Source organism: Megascapheus bottae, chromosome 1, assembly GCF_031878675.1.
Source record: "Megascapheus bottae isolate mThoBot1 chromosome 1, mThoBot2.hap1, whole genome shotgun sequence".
Taxonomy (NCBI): domain Eukaryota; kingdom Metazoa; phylum Chordata; class Mammalia; order Rodentia; family Geomyidae; genus Megascapheus; species Megascapheus bottae.
In genome coordinates this window covers 63096634-63121906 of record NC_143509.1, presented here as the reverse complement: position 1 = coordinate 63121906, position 25273 = coordinate 63096634, and the positions used below count along the sequence as shown (strand labels likewise).

The 25273-nt window shown below is 39.2% G+C and overlaps 1 protein-coding gene across 1 annotated transcript; it reads left to right on the top strand.

The window, feature by feature from the left end:
- Positions 1-4664: 4664 nt before the first annotated feature.
- On the top strand, positions 4665-6098 carry LOC150069316 (syncytin-1-like). The gene has a single exon (XM_090330841.1). It carries the CDS (start codon positions 4665-4667, stop codon positions 6096-6098), a length of 1434 nt encoding a protein of 477 aa, XP_090186967.1.
- Positions 6099-25273: the final 19175 nt, after the last annotated feature.

Sequence of the window (25273 nt, the reverse complement as noted above, 5' to 3'; positions counted from 1 at the left end):
GAATTTATAGATAAGGCAGAAAATCAAGCCATTACCAATAAAAAACATACACAAATGGCTTCATGGTCTTCTGATAAAATTTCAGGGAGGGGCAAATTTGCCTCGGAGGAAAAACAACAAAAACTCCCTGCAGGAATATTAACCCAGACTGCTCAGGCTGCCCTGGCCGCCTGGAGAGCCGTGCCTGCTGCAGGAGCGGTTACTACCTCTCTTTCCAGGGTAGTACAAGGCAATAATGAACCATATTCTCAATTTGTTGCCAGACTGTTGGAAGCAGCCGAAAGAATATTAGGTGAGGTAGATACAGATGACATTATAGTTAGACAGTTGGCCATAGAAAATGCTAATGCAGCCTGTAAAGCTGCTTTAAGAGGCAAAACAAAGACCCTAGATTTAAATGGTATGATTAAAATTTGCAATGATGTGGATTCCTTTGAACATAAAATGTCTAAATCTATTAATTTGGCCATTGGAGCCATACTCCAAAACCAGACTCCACCTTCAGGAAAACTAGGACAAATATCTAGCCCTAAAAACTGTTTTAAATGTGGACAAATCGGACATTTTGCTAGAGAATGCCCTGGAGCTATTAAACAACCCAACGTTCCTGGGACAATTCCCCTCCCCCTTCCCCCTGGCCTTTGTCCTAAATGCAAAAGAGGCCGTCACTGGGCTAGAGAGTGCCGGTCCAAGACCGATATAAATGGCCAGCCTTTATCTGCGGTTTCGGGAAACGGGCTACGGGCCCCAGCAGGGGGCCCTACCTACCCACCGCGACAACCAATGACCCTTCCCGCCCAAAATCTGCCTCTGATGCAAACATCGCTGACTCAGACTTGTTCCGAGCCACTGCAGGCAGCGCAGGACTGGACCTCTGTTCCTCCACCACCAGGATTATAACTCCAGAGGAAGGAACAGTTGTTATAAACTCTGGAAGGTTCGGGCCTCCCCCGCCAGGAATGTTTTTTCTTATTATAGGCCGAGCTTCAAGCTCACTGCAAGGACTCTCTGTCATTCCCTCGGTGGTTGACACCGATTATTTAGGCGAATTAAAAATTTTAGTTCATGCCTCTCAAGGCCCTCTTGCCATATCGGCAGGCCAACGCATTGCACAAGCCCTCCCTCTGCCGGTAACAGGACAGTTCCCATATAAGCATCCCCAGCGTGGCAATTCTACCCCAGGATCAACAGATATATTTTGGGTACATCAATTGACAGAATCTCGACCAACTTTAAAACTTTTTTTGGAAGGAAAACAATTCCTGGGTCTTTTAGATACAGGGGCCGATGCTACTGTCATTGCAAAACAACATTGGCCTATCTCTTGGCCTCTGGAACCCACCGCTACCCATTTAAAGGGTATTGGGCAGACTCAAAATACACTCCAGAGTTCTAAAATATTAACATGGACAGACCCAGAGGGAAACATTGGGACAGTTAAACCTTTTGTGGTGGACGGACTCCCTGTAAATCTATGGGGGAGAGATATAATGACCCAAATGGGAGTTATCATGTTCAGTCCTAATGAGACTGTGACTAACATGATGCTCAAGTCTGGATATTTGCCAGGAAAAGGACTGGGAAAGCATGAGCAAGGAATTAGTCACCCAATTATACCCACCCCTAAATGGGATAGAAAAGGTCTTGGGACCGACCTTTTTTCCTAAAGACCACTGCTCCCCCTGCGCTCCAAGCCGATAAAATAACTTGGAAATCTGACAATCCGGTTTGGATAGACCAGTGGTCCATGCCTCAAGAAAAGGTTCAGGCTGCTCTTCAGTTGGTGCAGGAACAATTAGAGCAGGGACATCTTGAACCTTCTACCTCTCCCTGGAATACTCCCATATTTGTTATAAAAAAGAAAAATGGGAGTTGGAGGTTACTGCAGGATCTAAGGGAAATTAATAAAACCATGGCACCCATGGGAGCCCTACAACCTGGACTGCCCTCTCCCACAGCTATCCCTAAAGAATTTTTTAAAATTGTAATAGATATAAAAGACTGTTTTTTCTCCATTCCCCTCGATCCTGGAGATTGTAAAAGATTTGCCTTTTCCATACCCGTGATAAACCATAAGGGCCCTAATCCCCGCTTTCAATGGCGAGTGTTGCCACAGGGTATGGCTAATTCTCCCACTCTTTGTCAAAAATTTGTGGCTCAATCCATAGACCCAATTCGTGTTCAATACCCTCATATATATATTATACATTATATGGATGATCTATTAATTGCCGCCAAACAAGAAACGGAGGCCCATCAAGTGACTCAAAAAATAGTTATTGCTTTACAAGACAGAGGATTTTTTATATCCCCAGAAAAAATTCAAACCTGCTATCCCTTTTTATTTTTAGGATTTCAATTAGAACCCAACTTAATTTATTCGCAAAAAATTAAAATTAAAAGGGATAAATTAGTTTGCCTAAATGATTTTCAAAAACTTCTAGGGGACATTAATTGGCTACGCCCTTATCTTAAATTAACAACAGGAGAATTAAAACCCTTGTTTAATATTTTGCAGGGAAATTCTGATCCCACGTCCCCAAGAAAAATTACTCCAGAGGCTGAAAAGGCCTTAATAAAATTAGAAGCAGCTATTACCCAACAAAATATAGGCTATTTTGACCCCAGTTTGCCTCTTTATTTAATTATATTTGCCACCGAATTCACCCCCACTGGTTTACTATGGCAGAGAGCAGTACCCCTATTTTGGGTACATGCTTCTGCCTCTCAATCTAAAGTATTACCCCCCTACCCCCTTTTAATATCTCAACTTATCTTTATAGGATTAAAAACTTCAGTCAGATATTTTGGCAAGGATCCTGATATCATAATCACCCCTTACTCTAAGGAACAAATTAATTGGTTACAACAAAGACAAGATGATTGGGCTGTTTTATGCACTGGGTTCCAGGGTAGCTTTGATACTCACATGCCCAGCGACAGACTTATTCAATTCCTTAATATCACTCCTTTCGTTTTTCTAAAAAATACCTTGATAAAGCCCATCCCCAATACTTTGAGCATCTTTATTGATGGTTCGAAAAATGGAAAAGCTTCATATGTTATTAATAATGTTTCCCACTTTGTAAACACTTCCTTTAAATCTGCTCAGTTAGTAGAATTATTTGCTGCGCTTTGTGTTTTTCGGTTATTAAAGACCCACCCTTTTAATCTGTTTTCGGATAGCCATTATGTTGTCAGAGCTTTACAAGTTTTAGAAATGGTTCCGGTTATTCAGCCTACTACACCTACTTTTCAATTATTTTTTGAATTGCAAAAACTTATTAGACAACGTTCATACCCCTTCTTTGTAGGACATATTCGTGCTCATTCTGGCCTACCTGGGCCACTAACCCGGGGCAATGAATTAGCTGATTTGGCAACCCAAATAGTTACCTTATCTCAAACAGTTAATCCGGTGACCCTTGCACAAGAGGCCCATGCTGTTCACCACCTTAATGCTCATACCCTGCGCTTAAAATTTAAAATTACTAGAGAACAGGCAAGACAAATTGTTAAAAACTGCCAAAATTGCCTAACCCTGCTCCCTGAACCCCATGTAGGTGTAAACCCCAGAGGGCTCATACCTGGACAACTTTGGCAAATGGATGTTACTCATGTCCCCTCCTTTGGAAGGTTAAAATATGTACATGTTACCATTGATACCTTTAGTGGATTTATTTGTGCCTCTGCTCATTTAGGGGAGGCCACAAAAGATGTTATAAACCATCTCCTATATGTTTTTTCTGTCATGGGACAACCCCAAACTATAAAGACGGACAATGGGCCCGGATATATCAGTCAAAAGTTCAAACAATTTTGCTCCCAAATGAGCATAAAACATATTACTGGAATCCCCTACAACCCCCAAGGACAAGGAATAGTGGAAAGGGCTCATCAGACTTTAAAAAACACCCTCATTAAACTTGCCTCACAAGAGACATTATATTCCCTTAAAGGAAACTATAAGACTTTATTATTACATGCTCTCTTTGTCTTAAACTTTTTAACTCTTGACGTTAATGGCAAATCTGCCGCAGAACGCCTTTGGCATCCCACCACACAAACAGACTACGCCCAGGCCCTATGGAAAGACCCACTGACGGGAATATGGAATGGCCCTGACCCAGTCATTATCTGGGGAAAAGGATCAGCTTGCATTTATAATTCTAAAGAAGGGGGAGCTAGATGGTTGCCTGAAAGATTAATAAAACCATATAATAAATCCAGGGACCCTCCCTGAGAAAGTTTTTCTCTTCTTCTAGGATCCACGGTGCTGCAGAGTCTCAATAACTCGTGACCATTCCTGTAATTGGTAAGATAAAGATGCAGCCAAAACTTGTGCCCCTATGGCTTTTAGCCTCAATAATAATCAAAAATGTAAATTCAGGCTTTGGACCCCCCCCTCAAGAAAGGAACTTTATACTGCACTCTTTGGCCCTCCCTGTGACTGCTCAGGAGGATATTGGCCTGAAGCTCCTAGTAGTTACACTCGGACAGTGGATTGTACAACTAAGGTGGCCTACCTCCGCGCAGAAGTAAATACTAATTCTGGAGGATTTCATCAACCAAAATGGGTTTGCATTAATAAACCAAAAATAGTTCCCTCTAAAACAGGCCAAGCCAGACAAAATTGCTCAGAATCCTGCTCATATACCACAGCAATGCACAGCACTTGCTATACATCAGCCGCCATTTGTATAGGCAAACAAGGCCTTCAATACTTTCAAGCCTCCCTGACCAAAACCTTTCGCCCTGGAGGAACGGCCACACACGTGACCACTGGTCTTTTTGGGTATACAAGACTCCATACGCAGTTGCAACTTGCTGGCTGTGAGGGAACTATTGGCAAACCCTCTTGCTGGCCCCTTACGGCCCCCATAGGCGTATCTGATGGAGGAGGGCCCACAGATGCTATTAAACATATCCAAGTACTGAAATCACTAGAACCCCAACTGCCTCAACTTACGTATCATCCCTTAGCATTACCCAAGTCCCAAGCATCAAATTTAGATATAAATACAATGGATATTTTAAACACCACCTTTCTTTTACTCAACAACTCTAACCCTGTACTTGCTAGTGATTGTTGGCTTTGTTTAGCAGCAGGGAGAGTTATGCCTTTAGCCATTTCCGCCACATATAATGTGAGTACTAAAGACACATGCTCCCCTAGCCCCCCTCTTAGGGTCCAACCTATGGGCAATTTTACAACCTGCCTCTCAGGTGCAATGCAAAACAATACCCTAGATGTTGATATTGGCACGTACCCCTCCAATAATTGTGAAATATTGAAGAACTATTCTCAACCTACCCCGTCTCTTTGCTCCCCCAGCGGCACAATATTTGTCTGTGGAGGAAATTTGGCCTATCCCCAATTGCCATCCAACTGGACAGGAAATTGTGTTCTCGCTTTATTACTCCCAGATATAAGTGTCGTACCAGGGGATGAGCCCCTACCTGTCCCTAGTTTTGATATGATAGGAGGAAAGAGACACACACGAGCAATTACATTTATTCCCCTCCTCGTGACCCTAGGAGTTACTGCGGCCATAGGGTCGGGAACAGCTGGATTAGGTGTGTCTCTACATAAGTATAATCAATTATCAAAACAATTAATTGGAGATGTCCAAGCATTATCTGGCACTATCCAGGATCTACAGGACCAAGTGGACTCCCTAGCGGAAATGGTCCTCCAAAATAGAAGGGGGTTAGATTTACTAACCGCAGAACAGGGAGGTATCTGCTTGGCTTTACAGGAACGATGCTGCTTTTATGCAAACAAGTCTGGCATTGTCCGGGACAAGATCAAGAACCTTCAGGAAGATCTGGAAAAACGACGAAGGGAACTGACTGATAACCCCCTCTGGACTGGGCTTAATGGGCTTTTACCTTATCTCCTACCCCTGTTAGGACCCTTATTTGGTATACTTATTTTACTCTCTTTCGGGCCTTTCCTTTTCAATAAAATTATGACTTTTATAAAAACCCAAATAGATACAGTAGTTAAGACTAAAATAATAGCTATTCAATATCAGCCCCTTAGTACCGTTGACACTGACCAAAGTCCAGGACTAGACTTCACCACTCTAGCCTAATTTCGGGACCTTTTTAAATTTTTCCAGTATAATTCTTTTGGCCTTTGAGCTTTTTCAGCGCCTTACATATTTTATAAACATCAAGTTAATTCTGTCAATCTCGGTGCATTGTCATTGCCTAGAGGACCTAGAAGGCCCTGCAGGGCCTGTTGAGAACCCTCCTGAGAGAGGACTTCAGTTCCATAAACTCCTCACCCGTTAACCCCAAGGTAGCTAGAGAGCATCCAATGACGGGAGTAGTATGGAGCTTACCCTGGATGGCACAACATACAGAGGCCGTCGAGGCCGGCTCAACAAGGCATGTTGCCAGGAGTAAGGTGGCCCTCCATATAGCCTAAGACAGGATGTTCTCTCAACCAATCTTTAAAGACTGTTCTTTAAAGGAAAGGGGGAATTGTCAGAGACCAAGGAGTTAAACGGAACAAAGCAAAGACCCTCTAGCCTTGGGCAAACCGCACCTGGTTGAGTCATCTGCACAAAATACTTCTCGGAATAACCGCAGGTTGTGTCGCTTGGGTTAGCACAATGGCCAAAAGAATAACCTGACCCACCCCTAGCCTTGAGATTTCCCGTTCTTGTTATCACAAAAACTCTCCATCCCCCCCCCCCCTCTATACTCCCTTCCTTACACTCAGGGTATATAAACCCTGCTTTACTTTTAATAAATGAGACCTTGACGCGACTCAGATTGTCTCTGTCTTTCTTTATGCGCCTGGTCTCCTTCCTCTCTTTCCCCCATTGGTTTTCTTCTTTTAGGAGGAGCCTCCTCGAGCCTCATGAATGACTGAACCCGCGGGTCGGGAGAAGATACTAAGGGGTGGAAAGTTGAGGACTGGCAGTAGGAAAAGTAGAGTGTTGAAGCATATCATGGATTTCTCTGACTGTCCATGTTGGGTTGCTTTTCACATTAATTTCTTCCTGGTCCTCTCAGTGGAAGAAGAAGGGTGAAGAGAAGGAAGTAGGCTTTTCTTGGTTGGACAAAAGAGATCATCATTTTCAAATTGGTTGTGGAGAACATATGGATCCTGAGAGCAACCTCTATTCCATCAGAACTCGGTGATTGTTGTATGATCAGGTGACTATGAAGTGATTATTGAGTTAGTTATAGCCAGACTTGAACACAAATAAGTAGTCTGCTGTAAGTTGGAAACAACTGTGATCTATTTAAAATGCCAGGCCAATCTCTTAGAAGTGTGAAATCTGGAAGCCTACCATCTTTTTTTTTCATGGCCAGTCTTGTGATGCCCACATAAAAACCAGGCCCATGCTGTGACATCTTGTCTCTATTCTAGAATTTGTACCTTTCAGATACCTCAAATTAAGCCAGGTGGCTTTAATGTTAAGGTGTTTCCCAACACCCACAGAGAAGAAAGAAATTGAAAACATAACTTTAATCCAAGTAGTCCAGACATATGGAGTGTTTCCAAGGTCCAAACATATAGAACCAAACGGTGACAGGCCATTTTTAAAAACCTATAGAAATATCTACTTGTCAAAAAGATCTGAGGGACAAGAAATGAAAGAGTTGCCAAATAGTGATGATAACTTCTAAGTCTGTGTAGTCATTTGTATATCTCACCATAATGGTGAAGATTAGAACAACTGCTTGCAAAGTCAACCAAAATCTGTACACAGTATGGAAGCTTTCCTTAACTTGAAATGCTATGCACCATAGTTTTCTTCTTATGGGTCATTTTCCAAACAACATTCAAATCATGGTTAACAGAGAAAAAAACAATATACTCCATACAAAAGGTGACAAGATAAAGTCCTTTAATTAATGCATCATTTTTGAAGAAGAATCCAGAGTTCCAAAGATCTTCTTCCTCAGACTAAGCAGTTACTATTTATACTTACAGCATAGCATCTGTGACACTTTGAGCTCCTTATATAAGAGCCATGACAGTCTCCATTTCCTCAGAACCTTGCATAGTCCGAGCTATCTATGAAGCACACATTAAATACTGAATGCACAGCAACTCCAGAAATCAATAAGAAGCTGAAAGGTAAGTATAGGTTGTGGCTTCACATAAGATCGTTCTCTTGAACCCAAACCAGGACTGATAATTAAATATAGAAAGCTTAGCTCCTTCTCTCCTTAAAATCGCACCACAAACTCTATCTTAGCTGAATCCTTATTTTCTTTGTTTTGCATGGAAAATCTATAGCTATATATAAAGTGAACGCCTGGTGAGTGGGCGAACGGTGGTGTTCGCTCTTATTTAGTGAAATGTGAATATGTCAGAATCACAGAAAATAGAAAGACATGGGTTTATGCAAAGCTGTCAGTGCTCACGCTTGCTTTTTAAATCGAAGACAGTGCTGAGATGGTTTTAAACTTAATATTCACATCCACTTTATCACATCAAATGTGCTCATTAGCAAACGGGGCCTACCAGTAGCTAGTTTCTGACTGACAATAGCCATCCGGTGTGCCCACTTCTCCATATGCTTGAGCCTGATAGATTCTGATAGTCTAGGAAACAGTGGGAGGAAGGAAGTCATTAAAACTGAAGGGGCTCCTGGGGGCAGGGGAGAGGCACCAGTTTTATCTCACACAACAATACCTCTGTACCTATTCTTTTCAAGTGATGGGTGGGAACAAAAATACTATTTGTAAGCCAGTATATCCTCGAATTGGCATACAATCTTACCCATAGGATGAGTGTCAGGAAATGCCTCAGCCTGGGCACTGATGTTTAAAATAAACTTAAGCTATAGACTAAGAAAACAGGAAGACATTAGTTCTAAATGCCATGGGTGTAGAGGAAACTGGAAAGACAGTGATAAAATTCTAAGTTCAGGATTCCAGTCTTATAATAGGTTACTCATTTTCTACCAATCCAAGCAGCATTTCACTGCCATCAATAGACCTTTATACTCTGCTTAGTGGTAGAGTGCTTGAGTAGCATGCATGAGGCTAGATACCACATCCGTAGAAAGGGCCAAAGTGGTGCTGTGTCTCAAGTGGGAGAACACTAGCTTTGAGAAAGCCTAAGGACAGTGACAAAACCCCAAGTTCAAGCCCCAGGACTGGCAAAAAATAATTTTGAAAAAATCCTTTATACTATTTTGGGGAGGGCAGGAGAGAGTGGATGGGAGGCAGTTCTCACCTTCAAAATCTCTTCCCACACAGCAGTGTCATCCAGAAAGACGTAAGAAAAGAATGTCTTTACAAACTGTTTGTCAAAATCCAACGTGAGGAATCTTTAATGGCTTCCTTAATTTTAGGACTAGCTTGTTAGAGTAAGTGGTTGCTCATTTAATTCTTGTCCTGTTCTTCTGGAATATTTACCAAGGTCCAGTTAGCTGGGGTCCTGTGATGAGTTGTACCCAGTGGAATATGGGCAGAAGTAATGAATGCCATTTTCCAGGTATTTCTTTTTTTTTTTTGTAATTAGTAAAAGCGTTACATGATATTTGCCAGATAGAAGGTGCATTAATTCACATACATTGATACCCTTTCACATGTCTCGGTACCCGTTTCCCTCCCCCCCCACACCCCCCACCCGTCTTGGTTTTCCCCCCTTCCCTATCAAATTTCAAATATCCAAATACAAATAAGTTCAATATATCAGATAACAAAGTGAGATACTATACCAATATGAGATAACCAAGGGACAGCAAAGGAGATGAGAGACAACATAGTACATTAAGGACAACAATCATTCATTATATAGCTTTTGTTTCACTATCCTGGAGGTCCTTTCAATTAGCTTCACATTATATGTCCTTATGTATCAAGAGTTTGCTCTATTGCAAATCTCTGCTAGTAGAGCCCAAGGTTTCTACTGATTATGACGAATGAGGGAAACCATTGAGCCTAAGTTCCTTTGAGTCTGGCTTACTTCACTTATGATTTTTTCTAAGTCTTTCCATTACCTAACAAATGGGGCGATGTCATTCTTTCTGACAGCAGCATAGAATTCCATTGTGTACAAATACCACAACTTGTTGATCCACTCATCAACTGAGGGACATCTAGGTTGGTTCCATATCTTTGCTATGGTGAATAGTGCTGCAATGAACATTGTTGTGCTAGTGGGTTTAGTATGTCCTTGTTTCTGGGTGGTTGGGTAAATGCCAAGTAGTGGAATTGCTGGGTCATAGGGGAGTTCTATGTTTAGCCTTTTGAGGCACTGCCACACTGCTTTCCATAATGGTTGAACGAGTTTGCACTCCCACCAACAGTGTAGTAGTGATCCCTCCTGGCCACATCCCCTCCAGCATCTGTTGTCATTCGTTTTCCTGATCTTGGCCATTCTAGCTGGAGTGAGGTGGAATCTTAGAGTTGTTTTGATTTGCATTTCTTTTATGACCAGAGATGTTGAGCATTTCTTCTTGTGTCTATAGGCCATTTTTGTTTCTTCTTCAGAGAAGACTCTCTTTAAGTCTTTGGCCCATTTTTTAATGGATGGTTGTTACTTTGGAGGTTAGTTTTGGAGTGATTCAATTTTTTGAGTTGTTGATATATTTTAGATATGAGGCCTTTGTCCGTTGTTTGGTTGGTGAAGATCTTCTCCCACTCTGTAGGCTTCCTGATTAGTTTACTAGCTATGTCCTTTGCCATACAAAAGCTCTGCAGTTTAATGCAGTCCCACTTATCCAGCCTTTCTCTGATTTGTTGTGATTCTTGGTCTTTATTAAGAAAGTTTCGACCTGTGCCAAGGAGGCCTAGTGTACCTCCTATTCCTTCCTGTAAAGTTTTCAGTGTGTCAGCTTTTACCTCCAGGTCTTTGATCCATTTGGAGTTAATTCTAGTGCAAGGTGACAAAGAAGGATCCAGCTTTAGTTTTCTGCAGGTGCTTAACCAGTTCTGCCAGCACAACTTGTTGAAGAGGCTGTCTTTCTTCCATTCTATTTTTTTGGCTCCCTTGTCAAAGATTAGGTGGCCATAGGTCTGTGGTTTAATATCTGGGTCCTCAGTTCTATTCCATTGGTCTTCAGGCCTGTTCCTGTGCCCGTACCAAGCTGTTTTGAGAATTATAGCTCTATAATATAGTCTAAAGTTTGATATTGAAATTCCTCCAGCGCTGTTCTTTCTGCTAAGAAGTGTTTTTGCTATACGGGGTCTTTTATTATTCCATATGAAATTTTGGATTGCCTCTTCTATTTCTTTAAAGAATGACATTGGGATGTTGATGGGTATTGCATTGAATTTGTAGATAGCTCTTGGCAAGATTGTCATTTTCACAATGTTGATTCTTCCAATCCAGGAGCATGGGAGGTTTTTCCATTTCCTTAGTTCTGCTTTAATTTCCTTTTTTAGGGTTTTAAAGTTTTCATCAAAAAGGTCCTTTACATTCTTAGTTAAGCTAATTCCTAGGTACTTTATTTTCTTTGAGGCTATTGTGAAAGGAGTTTCTTTCCTGATTATTGCCTCGTTCCTCTCACTGTTGGCATAAAGGAAGGCAGTTGATTTTTGAGGGTTGATTTTATAGCCTGCTACTCTTCCAAAGTTTTGAATCAGCTCAAGGAGCTTGGGAGTAGAGTCTATAGGATTCTTTAAATATAGAATCATGTCATCTGCAAAGAGGGATAGTTTTATTTCCTCTTTCCCTACTTGGATCCCCTTTATGCTTGCTTCTTGCCTTATTGCACTGGCTAGGAATTCTAGTACTATGTTAAAGAGTAGTGGAGAGAGTGGGCATCCTTGTCTCATTCCTGATTTTAGAGGGAATGGCTTTAGATTTTCACCATTAAGTGTAATACTAGCAGTAGGTTTCTCATACACAGCCTTTATTACATTGAGGAATGTTCCATGGATACCTAGTTTCTCCAGAGCTTTTAACATAAAGGGGTGTTGGATCTTGTCAAATGCCTTTTCCGCGTCTATTGAGACAATCATGTGATTTTTGTCCTTGCTTCTGTTGATGTGTTGAATTATATTAATTGATTTGCGTATGTTGAACCAGCTTTGCCTCCCTGTGATGAATCCAGTTTGATCATAGTGTATAATTTTTTTGATGAGTTGTTGTAGACGGTTGGCCAGTATTTTGTTGAGAAGTTTTGCATCGATGTTCATCAAAGATATAGGTCTATAGTTCTCTTTCTTTGATGAATCTCTGTCTGGTTTGGGGACCATCTTACCCAAAAAGACAAGCATCTTTTGAAAGTGAGAGGTTGGAATAAACTCTATCAAGCTAACGGCCCCCATAAACAGGCTGGAGTTGCCATCCTCATATCAGATAAAATAGACTTCAAACCAAAATTAGTAAGAAAAGACAAAGAAGGTTACTACATACTACTAAAGGGATCTTTCCTCCAGGAAGACATAACGATCCTAAATATTTACACACCCAATCCCGGAGCTCCAAACTTCATCAAGCAAACTTTACTTACACCGAAACCATACATAGATCGAAATACAGTGATTGTCGGTGACTTTAACACACCACTTTCACCTATGGACAGATCAACAAGGCAAAAACTCAACAGAGAAACCTTAGAACTGAACAACTATATAGACCAACTAGATCTAACAGACATCTGCAGAATATTCCACCCAGCAACGACACAATATACGTTTTTCTCAGGTATTTCTTGAGTGAAGATATATTTGAGCCTCTATCATAGGTTGGTACCCCAAGACAGATAGGATGTGGGTTCTTATATGAAGAATCATCAGCTATCCTACCAAATGCCTTCCCTGCCATTCATGAAGGTTTTATACTTACCCATTATAGCAGAGGTAAATCTTCTGCTTCCATACCTTCCATAAAAATGGTCTCATGTCCCACATTCTGTCATGCTGCCTGTCTCTCGCAAGCACATCTTCTTGATATACTTCCCTTCCATTTGGGGCCTGCAAGCAAACTGTTCATGCAGAGTGTCAACATCTTACTCGTGGCTAGAATAGTAATGACACTTAAATAGCTCAGGAATAAACAGTAATTTTTTGAGAGAAGGTATAAGAATTGAGGGAACATGATGAGCAATTCATTTAGTCATTGTGGCATTCTTTTTTTTTTCAGTGATATGCAACTGTAATTTCAATTAAATTGCCAAATCCAAATGCAAGCAGCTCTCCCCAGGACTCCTGAAAGCTCTTGGATTAAACTAAAATAACGTGAAAATTTAAACAGCATTAGGCTCTTAATTCAAAGCTTGGATATTGAGATGAGATATTAAACAAATGCACAAAAATGAATTTCCATTTCTAGTGTAAGAACCATGGGAAATTGAATAACGAATGCACAAATCTTGGATGCTGTAAGTTTCCTTAAGATTTCACTGTATCTTGAATCCTAATGTAGTTACACAACATTCTTATTTATCCAAGTGGTGAATTTGAGTATACTACTCCAGGCTAGAGCAAGAGTTATCACTGGAAGACTAATGGCACCCCAAGTTCATTCTTTTGTAAATTTACAGTCAGTCAAATGTTCTACTGCCTTTACTCAAGGAAGAAAGGGGAGTTCATTCTTCAACAAAGATGATCTCCTGTCTTACTGAAAATTTTTATACTTCTCCTGCCCTTGTGGCAGCTCTGCCTATGTAATAAATATAAAAGTAAAATAATGAAGGGCAAAACTAGCAAGAGATATAGAGTGGAGGAAATAGATATACTTGCCTGTGCAGTTGATAACTTCAGAATTTTGGGTTTCAGGAGCACTTCCATATGAGATTAGGGAGAGACGGAACTCTGTCTACTCATCTCTATCTGGAATAGCTGTCAGGGACAGAACAACAAATTCGAGTGGTTTCTGCTCTATCTGATTCTCAAGGTGTTCCTGAGTGTTTTGAATGATCCATCCTCTGAGATACAGTGGCCATGGTAGACAGTTGCTAAGCTGTGTTTGGCCTAGATCCATTTCCTTCTTTGATCGCTTTATTTAAACCTGTTTTTCAATTAGGACTATTCTTCCTTTGTGTACAAAATCTTGTCTGTTGTTTTCTAACATGTTTCCTAGTACTACTTTTCTTTCTATGCACACAGACTTTAAACAGTGGTTTTCCAAGCTAGAGAAATAAAAATCCTCCTGGATAATTTGAAACCTACTATTGGTCCTACATATATTATTGTTTGCAAGTATATTTTCTTTCCTGTAAGACTCCCTGGCTGTTGATAGTGAACTTGACTGTGTGATGTGTTTGAACTAATGGAATGTAAGTGTACCTGATCTGTGCTACTATCTTCAGATGCTTTGGGAAACATTGTTAAGATTCTGCCAATTATTCTGCTGCTTCTTCCTGCTATGAAGGAATTTTGCCATTATTCTCCACCGAGGAATAAAAAGACATGTGGAGCAGAGCCAAATGGAATCAAGCAGAGACAAAGCATCTGCACTCATTACTACATACTGTAGTTTGTTGCCACTAAGATTTTGTGTCTGCTTGTGGATGCAGCAGAGCTAATTAAAATACCACTGTCAAAAATAAGAGAATAGATTTTTGTGATTGGAAGACCAACTTTATTGGGTCAAACTCCTGAATATTTTTAGTTGCTTGTGATATTTGTATTGGCTCAAATATAATAAACCTTTGCACTTTTCAAAAGCCTGCACACTCATTAGCTGCTGAAATAGGAATATTATGATGATACAGAGGACAAGATGCTGCATCTTGGGTGGGATTTGAAAGGACCTGGCTTAGGACATCTCTAAAGAGATGGTGAATTCCCTCCATCCAAATTTTAATTTCTTTTTAAAATTTTCTTTTAACGTGTGTGTGTGTGTGTGTGTGTGTGTGTGTGTAGTAGGGCTTGAACTTAGGGCCTCTCTGTGTGCCTTTTCCCATTTAAGCCTAGTGCTCTATCACTTGAGTCACATTGAGTCACACCTCCACTTCTGGCTTTTCACTAGTAAACTGGAGATCAGAGTCTCATGTACTTTTCTGCCCAGGCTGACTTTGCATTTTGATGCTAGCCATATTTTATATAACAACAAAGCTCAAGTAAGATAGTTTTAGTGTATTTTGTAAAATAGCCATATGGATAAACAGCTTTTCTTTGTACCTTTAGTCTAATTTACCCTCCCCATTAATTAAGTACTATTTTCCAGCAACATAGTTTTATAAAGATTAATTTCCTTTCAGCCAGATACAGCTGCTTACATCTGTAATCCTAGTTACTTAGGGGACTGAGATTTGAGGATCCTGGCTGGAAGCCAGTCTGAGCAGGAAAGTCTGTAACATTCCAATTAACTATAAAAAGCTGGAAGTGAAACTGGCTGTGACTCAAATTTATAGAGCACTAGAGTTGTACACAAAAACTCAGCGAGAGTTCCCAGGCCCTGAGTTCAAGCTCTAGGACTGGTTTTAAAAAAGATGAAAGGCCTTTCAAGTCATCCCTGAAACCTGAAGATATCTGTACTCTTTTTTTATTTTTATTTTAATGTATAGAGGGGTTACAGTTATATTTGCCAGATAGAAGTTGCATTACTTCTCACACATTGATACCTCTTCTCATGTTTTTTGTCCCCCATTTCCCTCTCCTCATTTTCCCACTCCTATTTCAAATAAACAAGTAAACAACTATATAGTATACCAGGTAACAAAATGGGATACTGTAACAACATGATATTAACCAAAGGGCAATATAAGAGAAGAGAGAAAAACATAATACATTAAGAATAACAGTCACTCATAATTAAGCTTTTGTTTCCATGTCCTGGATGTCCATTAATGTGACCTCATCCTATATGGCATTATGTATCTAGGCTTTGAGCTATTGTAATCCTCTGCTAGGAGAGTTCTAGATGTGTACTAATTATTACAGATGAAGAAAACAATTGAGCATATGTTCCTTTGGGTCTGGCTTACTTCACGTCATAGGTTTTTTTTTCTTATCAAGTCCTTCCATTTCCTTACAAGTGGGTTAATGTTGTTCTTTCTGACAGCAGCATAGAATTCCATTGTGTGTAAATACCACATCTTGTTGATCCACTCATCAACTGAGGGACATCTGGGTTGGTTCCATATCTTTGCTATGGTAAATGGTGCTGCAATGAACATTGTTGTGCTAGTGGATTTAGTATGTCCTTGTTTCTGGACGATTGGGTAAATGCCCAGTAGTGGAATTGCTGGGTCATAGGGGAGCTCTGTGTTCAGTCTTTTGAGGAACTGCCATACAGCTTTCCATAGTGGTTGAATGAGTTTACACTTCCTCCAAAAGTGTAGTAGTGATCCTTCCTAGCCACATTACTGGCCAGCATCTGTTGTTACTGGATTTTTTGATCATAGCCATTCTAACTGGAGTGAGGTAGAATCTCAGACTTATTTTGTTTTGCCTTTCTTTTATGGCCAGAGATGTCCAGCATTTCTTCATGGGTCTATTGTCCATTCTTTTTATATATATTTTTTATTGTAATTAATAAAAGGGTTACATGATATTTGCCAGATAGATGGTGCATTAATTCACATATATTGATACCCTTTCACATGTCTTGGTCCCCATTACCCTCCCCTCCCCCCATCTTGGTTTTCCCCCCTCCCTATCCAATTTCAAATAACCAAATACAAATAAATCCAATATATCAGATAACAAAGTGAGATACTGTAACAATATGAGATAACCAAGGGACAGCAAATGAGATGAGAGATAACATAGTACATTAAGGACAACAATCATTCATTATATGGCTTTGGTTCAATATCCTGGAGGTCTTTTCAATTAGCTTCATACTATATGGCCTTATGTATCAAGGTTTTGCTCTATTGCAGATCTCTACTAGTAGAGCCCAAGGTTTCTACTGATTATGACAAATGAGGGAAACCATTGAGCCTAAGTTCCTTTGAGTCTGGCTTACTTCACTTAATATGATTTTTCTTATTTTCTTATTCAGAGAAGTATCTCTTTACTTCTTTGGCCTATCTTTTAATGGGATGGTTATTTCTTTGGAGATTTGTTTTGGAGAGATTCAATTCTTGGGGCTGTAGATATATTATAGATATGAGGCCTTTGCTGTTGTATGGTTTGTGAAGTTCTTCTCCAACACTGTGGGCTTTCTATTTAACTTTATAGCTATGTCCTTTGCTGTATAGAAGCCCTGCAATTTAATGCAGTCCCATTTGTCCAAGCTATCTTTAATTTGTTGCATTTCTGGGTCTGTATTAAGAAAGTTTTGACCTGTGCCAAGGAGCTCTAGTGTATCTACTATTCCTTCTTGTAAAGTTTTTAGGGTGCCTGCTTTTACCTTGAAGTCTTTGACATAGAAGGATCCAACTTTAGCTTTCTGCAGGTGCTTAACTAGTTCTGCCAATACCACTTGTTGAAGAGGCTGTTTTTCTTCCATTTTTGGCTCCTTTATTAAAAATAAAGGCTATAGGTCTGTGGGCTGATTTCTGCATCTTCAGTTCTATTCCATTAGTCCTCAGGCCTATTCTTGTGCCAGTACCAAGCTGTTTTAGTTACTATAGCTCTGTAATAGAGCCTAAAGTTTGGTATTGAAATTCTTCCTGCCCTGTTCTTTCTGTTAAACATTGTTTTTTGGTATACAGAGTCTTTTATTATTCCATATGAAATTTTGCATTGGTTCTTCTATTTCCTTAAAGAATGACATTGAGATATGAATAGGTATTGCATTGAGTTTGTCACAAGGATGCAAAGCTGGTTCAATACACACAAGTCAATTAATATAATTCATCACATTAACAGGAGCAAGGACAAGAATCACATTATTGTCTCAATAGAAGCAGAAAAGACATTTGACAAGGTACAACACTCTTTTATGCTAAAAGCTCTGGAGAAACTAGGAATCCATGGAACACTCCTCAGTATAATAAAGGCTGTGTATGACAAATCCACAGCTAGCCTTATACTTAATGCCGAAAAGCTAAAGCCATTTCCACTAAAATCAGGAACAGAACAAGAATGCCCACTCTCTCCAATTCTCTTTAACATAGTATTCAAATTCCTAGCCATAGCAATAAGACAACAAGCAAGCTAAAAGGGATACAAATAAGGAAAGAGGAAGTGAAACTATCCCTCTTTACAGATGACATGATTCTGCATTTGAAGAACCCTACAGACTCTACTCCCAAGTTGCTTGAGCTGATCCAAAACTTTGGCAAGGTAACAGGATATAAAATTAACCCTCAAAAATCAACAGTCTTCCTGCATATCAACAATGAGAGGATTGAGGCAGAAATCAGGAAAGCAATTCCTTTTTCCAATAGCGTCAAAGAAAATAAGAATTAACTAAGAATGTAAAGAACCATTATAATGAAAACATCTTTACTCTCTAAGTAGCTCTTAGGCTCTAGTTACTTCTGAGTCCCAAGTCTTTGAATTATTCTCTATGATTTGAATAGTGTTCAATGTCTTTATCTGCTTTTTTCTAGCTCCTGTTCTGGCTTAATTAGACCTGGAATTACTTAGGTATATTAGCTTTATTTGTTGGTATGTGCTTTTCTTAATTTACCATTTCTTTTCATCCTTCTGCAATTCCATATCCAACCCAGCACTAATCTGTCCAATTATGCTGCCGGAATAGCATTCTCCACACAGCCCCAGTGTTTTGGCATACCTTGTGGGCCTGAGAACTGATTTCCTTTTGCTCTAGACTCTTTGCAAGAATATTTAATAGTAAACAGTCTTGGGAAGTAATGAGAATTCCTGGCTCCAAAGCAAGGGAAAATTTGTTTACAATTCTTTATAACAAAGGTCTTTTTTTTCTCTAGGACAGAGATTGAGTGGGTTTGCTTGTAGCTCAATACAAAAGACTGAAGAAGTTTCCTAAGCTTCGAGCTCCTTTAGCTATGATAAAACCCAATTGTGGCCATCAGGCAGCAATGTTTATCTATTGGACACCTCATTCTGGTTACAAACTACTCTTCTTCAGGAATAACTAGGTTTAGGGTTTTGGAATTTAAAGACATAAGTGGGAGAATTATAATAAAATATATTACATTATACAAATACACAAATCTTGGTCTTTGATTTTGCATTAGTAAAACAATCATTTCCTTTCCTACCTCCTCTCTTCTGATACCATGCATAGTGCTTCCTACCTATCTTTTGATGCAATGAAATCTCTTATTTTAGTTTCATCCCTCAGAATTTTAGGAATCTTTTTGGTTCAGTACCGCCTGGGAGAGGGCATCTGTGTTTTAGCAAGCCCCCTAGATACCTGCAGTATGATAAAATTCTTGAAACCCCCTGACCTGGATTTTCTACTATCTCACCAGATCTGAATCCAACTGGACGTGTCCACACATCTGAATGCCTGATACTTGCCCAGTTTGTTTCTCTCCATCTTCATCTAGGTTCTTTTTTCCTTATTTTCCCTTTCCCTTTCTAGAAAATAGACAAGTCCTAGCTAGGAATTCTGTTGTCCTGATTAAAAGTAAACATCATAGATCCAAGGACAGAACTAGGATCCAGGTTTGTAGTTCAAAGCCAGCCCGGGAACTAAAGAACATGAGACTTTTATCTCCAATTAATGAAAGTGGGAAGTGGGGCTGAGACTCAATGGGTAGGGCAGTGGCATTGAGCTGAAGAGCTCAGGGACAGCGCCCAGGCCCAGAATTCTAGCCCCACAATCCACCCAAACAAAAAAGAACTAGAATTCAGGTGATCCAGATATTTTGTGTTTTTCTCAGTAGAATGTGAATAGACAAACAACAGAAATGAATAATCATTGTCAAGATTTAATACTAATCACTGTCTATCTTAGATCCAGTGGAGGAAGAGAGAGAAGACAAGATTATATTTTTCAATTTCACCTGGTAAAGCTTCATCCACAATGGAGAAAGGATTGTTTTGGCAGCCTGAATTATACACCAGAAACTAAGACCTGCTGTTTAGTGATGGAAGGGAGAACACCAACCTCTGTGAGTCCCAGAAGATGTTATGATAGCACAAGAAAATCATCACTTTCTTACAAATACAATGTATTAATTAGCTGCTCAAATATATCCAACATTTTTACATGGAAACTGAAGCAATTGAGTTATAGATAGAGCAGTCAGATTAGTATACAAGTAATTTAGTCTTCTAGTTGGTTTAAGTATTGTTCCCCCAAACCAGAGAAAGTAATCATTACACAGTGAAATTGAATTTGACATTCAGGTATCCTTTAAATCATTGGTTGGGATCCATTTGTTGTTAGTGAAGTCTTGTGTCGGTTGAATGTCTCTAAGGGAATCTGCCACCATGCTGCTGTGGAGGACCAGAGGACTGATGCTTGACCAACAGATTAGTTAACTGGGTTAATTAATGCATATAATTTTGATTGAGTAACACGAAAAAGTATATAGATATACTGGCCAACATGAAAAAGAATATATAGAGATTAATATTCAGGCGAAAGTCCACCGTCTCATTAAGTTTTGATGTAGACAGGCATGACTTTCAATTTCTTTTTAAAAGCTGACAGTTAAAATTTATTGAATATTTATTTTATACTAAGTGTTGTCCCAAACACTTCATGCAAACTAATGTGTGCTCATTGTACATTGATTCTTTCTCATTCAGTAGGCACATAATTAGAGCACTAGTCAGTTTCAGGTGCAAATTAGACATACAGATAGCATATTATATTATTAATTAAAATCTACTCTCAGAATGATAGGCTATATAATTTAGGATGTAGAAACAGAAGAAAAAACTCACTGAACCACACTGAACCAACCGAATCAACATGTAGAACTGAGCAAGCAGTGCTTTGAGTTCTTGTAGTTACAATTTCAAAACATGTTAAGTGTAAATAATCATCAGGAAGAAATGAATGTATTATAGGGAGGGAATACTCATATCAGGGGAGTAAAAACATAATTAGAGTTAGGAAAAAGTAAGATGTCTGAGCTGAGTTTTAAAGGAGATTGGAAAAATTATCTGTTGCAACATGTTCATTAGCTTGTGTCAAGCCAAAAGTATAAGGTTATATGGTACAAATGATGCCATATTTCAGAATGAAGTGTGTGCAGGGAAAAGTATTGGTGAAAAATAAACCAGAAAGTGATTCTAAAGGACCAAATCAAAGGGCATTCACCCATGCTAAAGAACTGAAGCATTGTTCTGCACAGGGAAGTTGTAAGATCAGCCTGTGTGTGTAGTTACATGTCCAGAAACCTTTCAAAGAATGGAAATGGTAGTAGTTCAGAGGTTTTAGTATATTTACAGTCAATAATTAGAAGTGATATGTGATGCTATGATTGCTTCAAGTTCAGGATCAGAGATATTTCTGAAAATTGACATGTCAAAAAGATTATTTAAATATAAGAAAGGAAAAAAGATGTGTGTGTGTGTGTGTGTGTGTGTGTGTGTGTGTGTGTGTGTGTGTGTTCTGGCTTGGCATAATTTGGTAAAGAAGTTCTGTTCACCAAAACAGAATATGGGGAATTAGAATTTTTAAATACTTCTTTAATACCTAGAAAAAGTTGTCTAATTGGTAGTCCTTTTCCCCTCTTTTGTGGTGTTGGGGATTGAAATTAAGACTTTGCACATTCTACCCTAGCACTCTACTACTGAGTTGTTTCTCAGATTTTCAAATTGGTATGTCCCTGTGCCAGTGAAGCCTCAAAGAGTGATGTAGATTATAGGTCTATCATTGTGGGATTCTGAACTAAAGATGGAATAACATATCTTGCGGGAAGTGTATCAGATGGTCAAGTACGAAATTCTATACTGGTAATGAGCAACCTTTAGTGTGCACATATTACCTAAGGATTCTGTTAGAATACAGATTTTGATGTGGTACCTCTTCAATGAGTTCTGTTATTCATGATTTCTAGCAAGAGTCCAGAAATGCTAATTCTATATATATATGCAGGCACGTTTTGAGTAGTAAGTCTCAAGAAAACCTTAGTGTTTAAGGACAAATAGATGAAGAAAAATCCAGAAAATCACCATGTAGAAGTGAGCAATGTAAGAAGAGATTGAAGAGGAAAAGGAGGAAAGCTGAGAGGTATTATCTACAACCCAAAGGGCAGAGACTCATAAAGAAGAAAATGTTCAACAAAGTCAAGGCTGTTGACATGTCGAATGAGAGACTGGAAAGTGCCACTAACATGGACAATTTGAAGGTAATTTTGAACTTTGACAAGATTGATTTTTGTCCCATGGACAGAACAGGAACAAATTGCAGTGAGGCACTAAGTACATGGTTGGTGAGGAAATTGAACAAGTGTGGACTACTTTTTGTAAAAAAAGCCAAGCAAAAGTTGGCTATTGTAAGAAAGGAAAAAGAAATTCATTAAAAACTTAAAGACAAAAGATTGAAAAATATAATGTTTAGTATCTACAAGACATGAAGTTTTGATAGGCAGAAAAATCTCTGAAGAAACTCAGCAAGTGTGAATAAGAATTTTGAGGATAGATAATCCTATTCTTGTTCTACAAAGTGTTTCAAGCATACTCATAGGAGTTATTATCCTCACTCAACTGAAAATGAATGGCCACTCCTTATCAATTCCTCCAAGAAATGCCTCAATTACCCATAGACCTTTGTTAGATAAAAATAAATGTCCAAGGAATTGGTTCCTCATCTCATACAGGCTTACATCAAAGATGTAGAATTCGGTAGAGATCTGTGAGCCTTAATGTTTTAAGATGTAAATATTGTAGAACATGTTGCAACTGTAACGATGGACCAAAAAGAATAAAGGTGATTATAAAGTTCCCAAACAAGATTGAGGAAGTCACAGATAACAAAAGGTAGTGTGACTGTTGCAAAGTCTATAGATTTAAAGGACAGATGGAAAATCAAGGGATTAACTTGTTTAAAGCTTTGCCAATAACTCAAATGGAGAGGCAGGCACTATGCATGGCATCACTACCGCCAGAGTACTCACCTTTTCCGTTGCCAATGAATGGTTACAGAAAATTAGCATAGGTGATAATCTGTTGGAAATTGGAACTGCTGAGGCAATAATGGCTTGATTTAAAAAAGCAGCTAATAGGGCCAGGAATTTGGCCTAGTGGTAGAGTGCTTGCCTAGCACGTATGTAGCTCTGGGTTTGATTCCTTGGTACCACATATATAGATAGAAAAAGGCAGAAGTGGTGCTGTGGCTCAAGTGTTAGAGTTCTAGCCTTGAGAAAGCTCAAGGACAGTGCTCAGGCCCTGAGTTCAAGCCCCAAGACTGGCCAAAAAAGCAGCTAATCCTGTGACAGCCCCTGAAGAAATTGCTCAGATCACTAGACTTTTACAAACTGACACAAAGAAATTGGTGCATTTCTAAAGTGGTGATGCAAAGAATGGGTAAGTATTGAATGTTGGATGAGAAATCATTGAAGTCATGATGTGTGAGGATATATTTCACTGTACTTTATTAATATAGCGAAAGGTCACCACATGAATTCCAGGATGTTTTTGTTCTTTTGAATGAATGGACATTCCTGGCATCCAACCCATTGTACCTACTTTTGAAACTGCCAGGGCTTACTGATGGCCTTTGGTCATAATAGCAGAAGATATTGATTGAACAAGGCTGAGCATATCTTTTTTGAATAAGTTAAAATTTGTCTGCATGTTGTAATAGTCCAGTCTCCATGCTTTGGCGATAATAGAAAGTACGAGTTTACTATGGGTAAAGCAGAGTTTGCGGGGAAAGAAAGGTTGACCCTCACAGACTTTCTTGCCTGGTCACGAGGAAAGAAAAATTGGAGAGGTCATTCAGACTTCATTTAATGTTATGATTATAAAAGGAAAGGTAACCAAAGCTCAAACTGAAAACAGAGTAAAGCATTAGGCAAATGAAAAACACATCTAATGAACATGAAAAGGAAAAGCAAAATGAGCAGCTAACTGGAAAGGCATTCAAATGATGTAGTTGTGGTAAAAGTTGGTGAGATAGGTGGTGTTTACGTCAATGAAAAGTTAAAGGTTCCCTCTATGCCACAAGAGTATTCAAAAATGCATTGGGTAAAAAATGAACTATGCTACCTGAGGATAGGGAAGGGAGGAAAAATGGAGGAGAATAATGGAAAGGGTAACATTGGTCAAAAGTACTGTACTTACCTCTTGGCTTAGGGAATGTAACCTTTTGTGTAAGTACTTCATAACCGTAAGAAGAATAGAAAATTCATTGGTCTAGCTGCAGGTGGGGGAGTGTAGTGTGCTACATCCATGCATGGACTCATCACCCTTGCTAATGAGGAACAAAAGTTTGTTATAGAAATTAAGAGAATACTCAAAATTCTTCTAATGGCCTTTGCAAATGTTTAAGGATCTTTGATAGTTAAGATAATCCTTCAGAGTTGCTCAGAAATTGATGATATGTGCTTGGAGATTTTATGAACATGATGGAAGGAGGAATAATTGATTTAAAACAAATTGTAAGAACTGTCCTTCTTGGGTGCTGCTGGGCTGGTCTCTCCTGTTCTCAAGTTGTAACTGCAGAAGACAATACTGGAAGGAATTCATTTGGCCTGCAACAGATATAATAATCTGTGAAGAAATGTGTTCTAATTCCTTAAACAGAGCTTTACTTTTATTTATGACCTATGGTATCAGGCTCAAGGCAGGCCCTCTCTCTAATAACTTCAGAGAAGTCAGGTGAAGAAAAGAATCCAGAGAAAGATTGACTAATGTTGTTTAAAAAAACAAAACAAAACAAAAAACAAACAAAAATCACTTTTCCTGCCTGGTACTGGTGGCTCACACCTGTCATCCTAGCTACTGAAGAGGCTGAGATATGAGGATTGTGATACAAAGCCAGACCAGGCAGGAAAGTCTGTGAGACTCTTTATCTCTAATGAACCACTGAAACCTGAAAGTGGAGATATATAGTTCAAGTGGTAGAGCACCAGCTTTGAGCAAAAAAGCTCAGGAACAGTGCTGAGATCAATCCCCAGAACTGGCACATGCATGTACACACACACTCCCATTCCACCATTCCCATAAATTACTGGCTTTGATAATTCGTAGTAGTTTCCTGTTGTCATTGTCCATGTTTACAGATAATGTATGCTGTAATTTGAATAAAAATACTTGTACATTCTTGATGCAGGAGAAAGGAGAATGCACCAATGGACTACATTCAGCTCAAATTACTGAGGAATTTCTAATTCTGTTCTGTGGAAACCAGGATTTGAATGCTTGCTGTCACTCGATAAGAAATTTAGAATCAGCCTTTCTGTGGTGAGTAAGAGTAGTAATTCGAAACAAAGAAAAGAAACATCCAACTGTGTAATGAATATTTGTTTGTAAAATTAAAAAGTTTTCAAAAAGGAGTCAGGTGGATCTCAGAGTCAGGCCCAGAACAGGAGATTTCACATCAGAGCTTGGAATG

Coding starts and splice junctions, on each gene's coding strand:
- LOC150069316 (XM_090330841.1), top strand. CDS start 4,665: ATGCACAGCACTTGCTATACATCAGCCGCCATTTGTATAGGCAAACAA.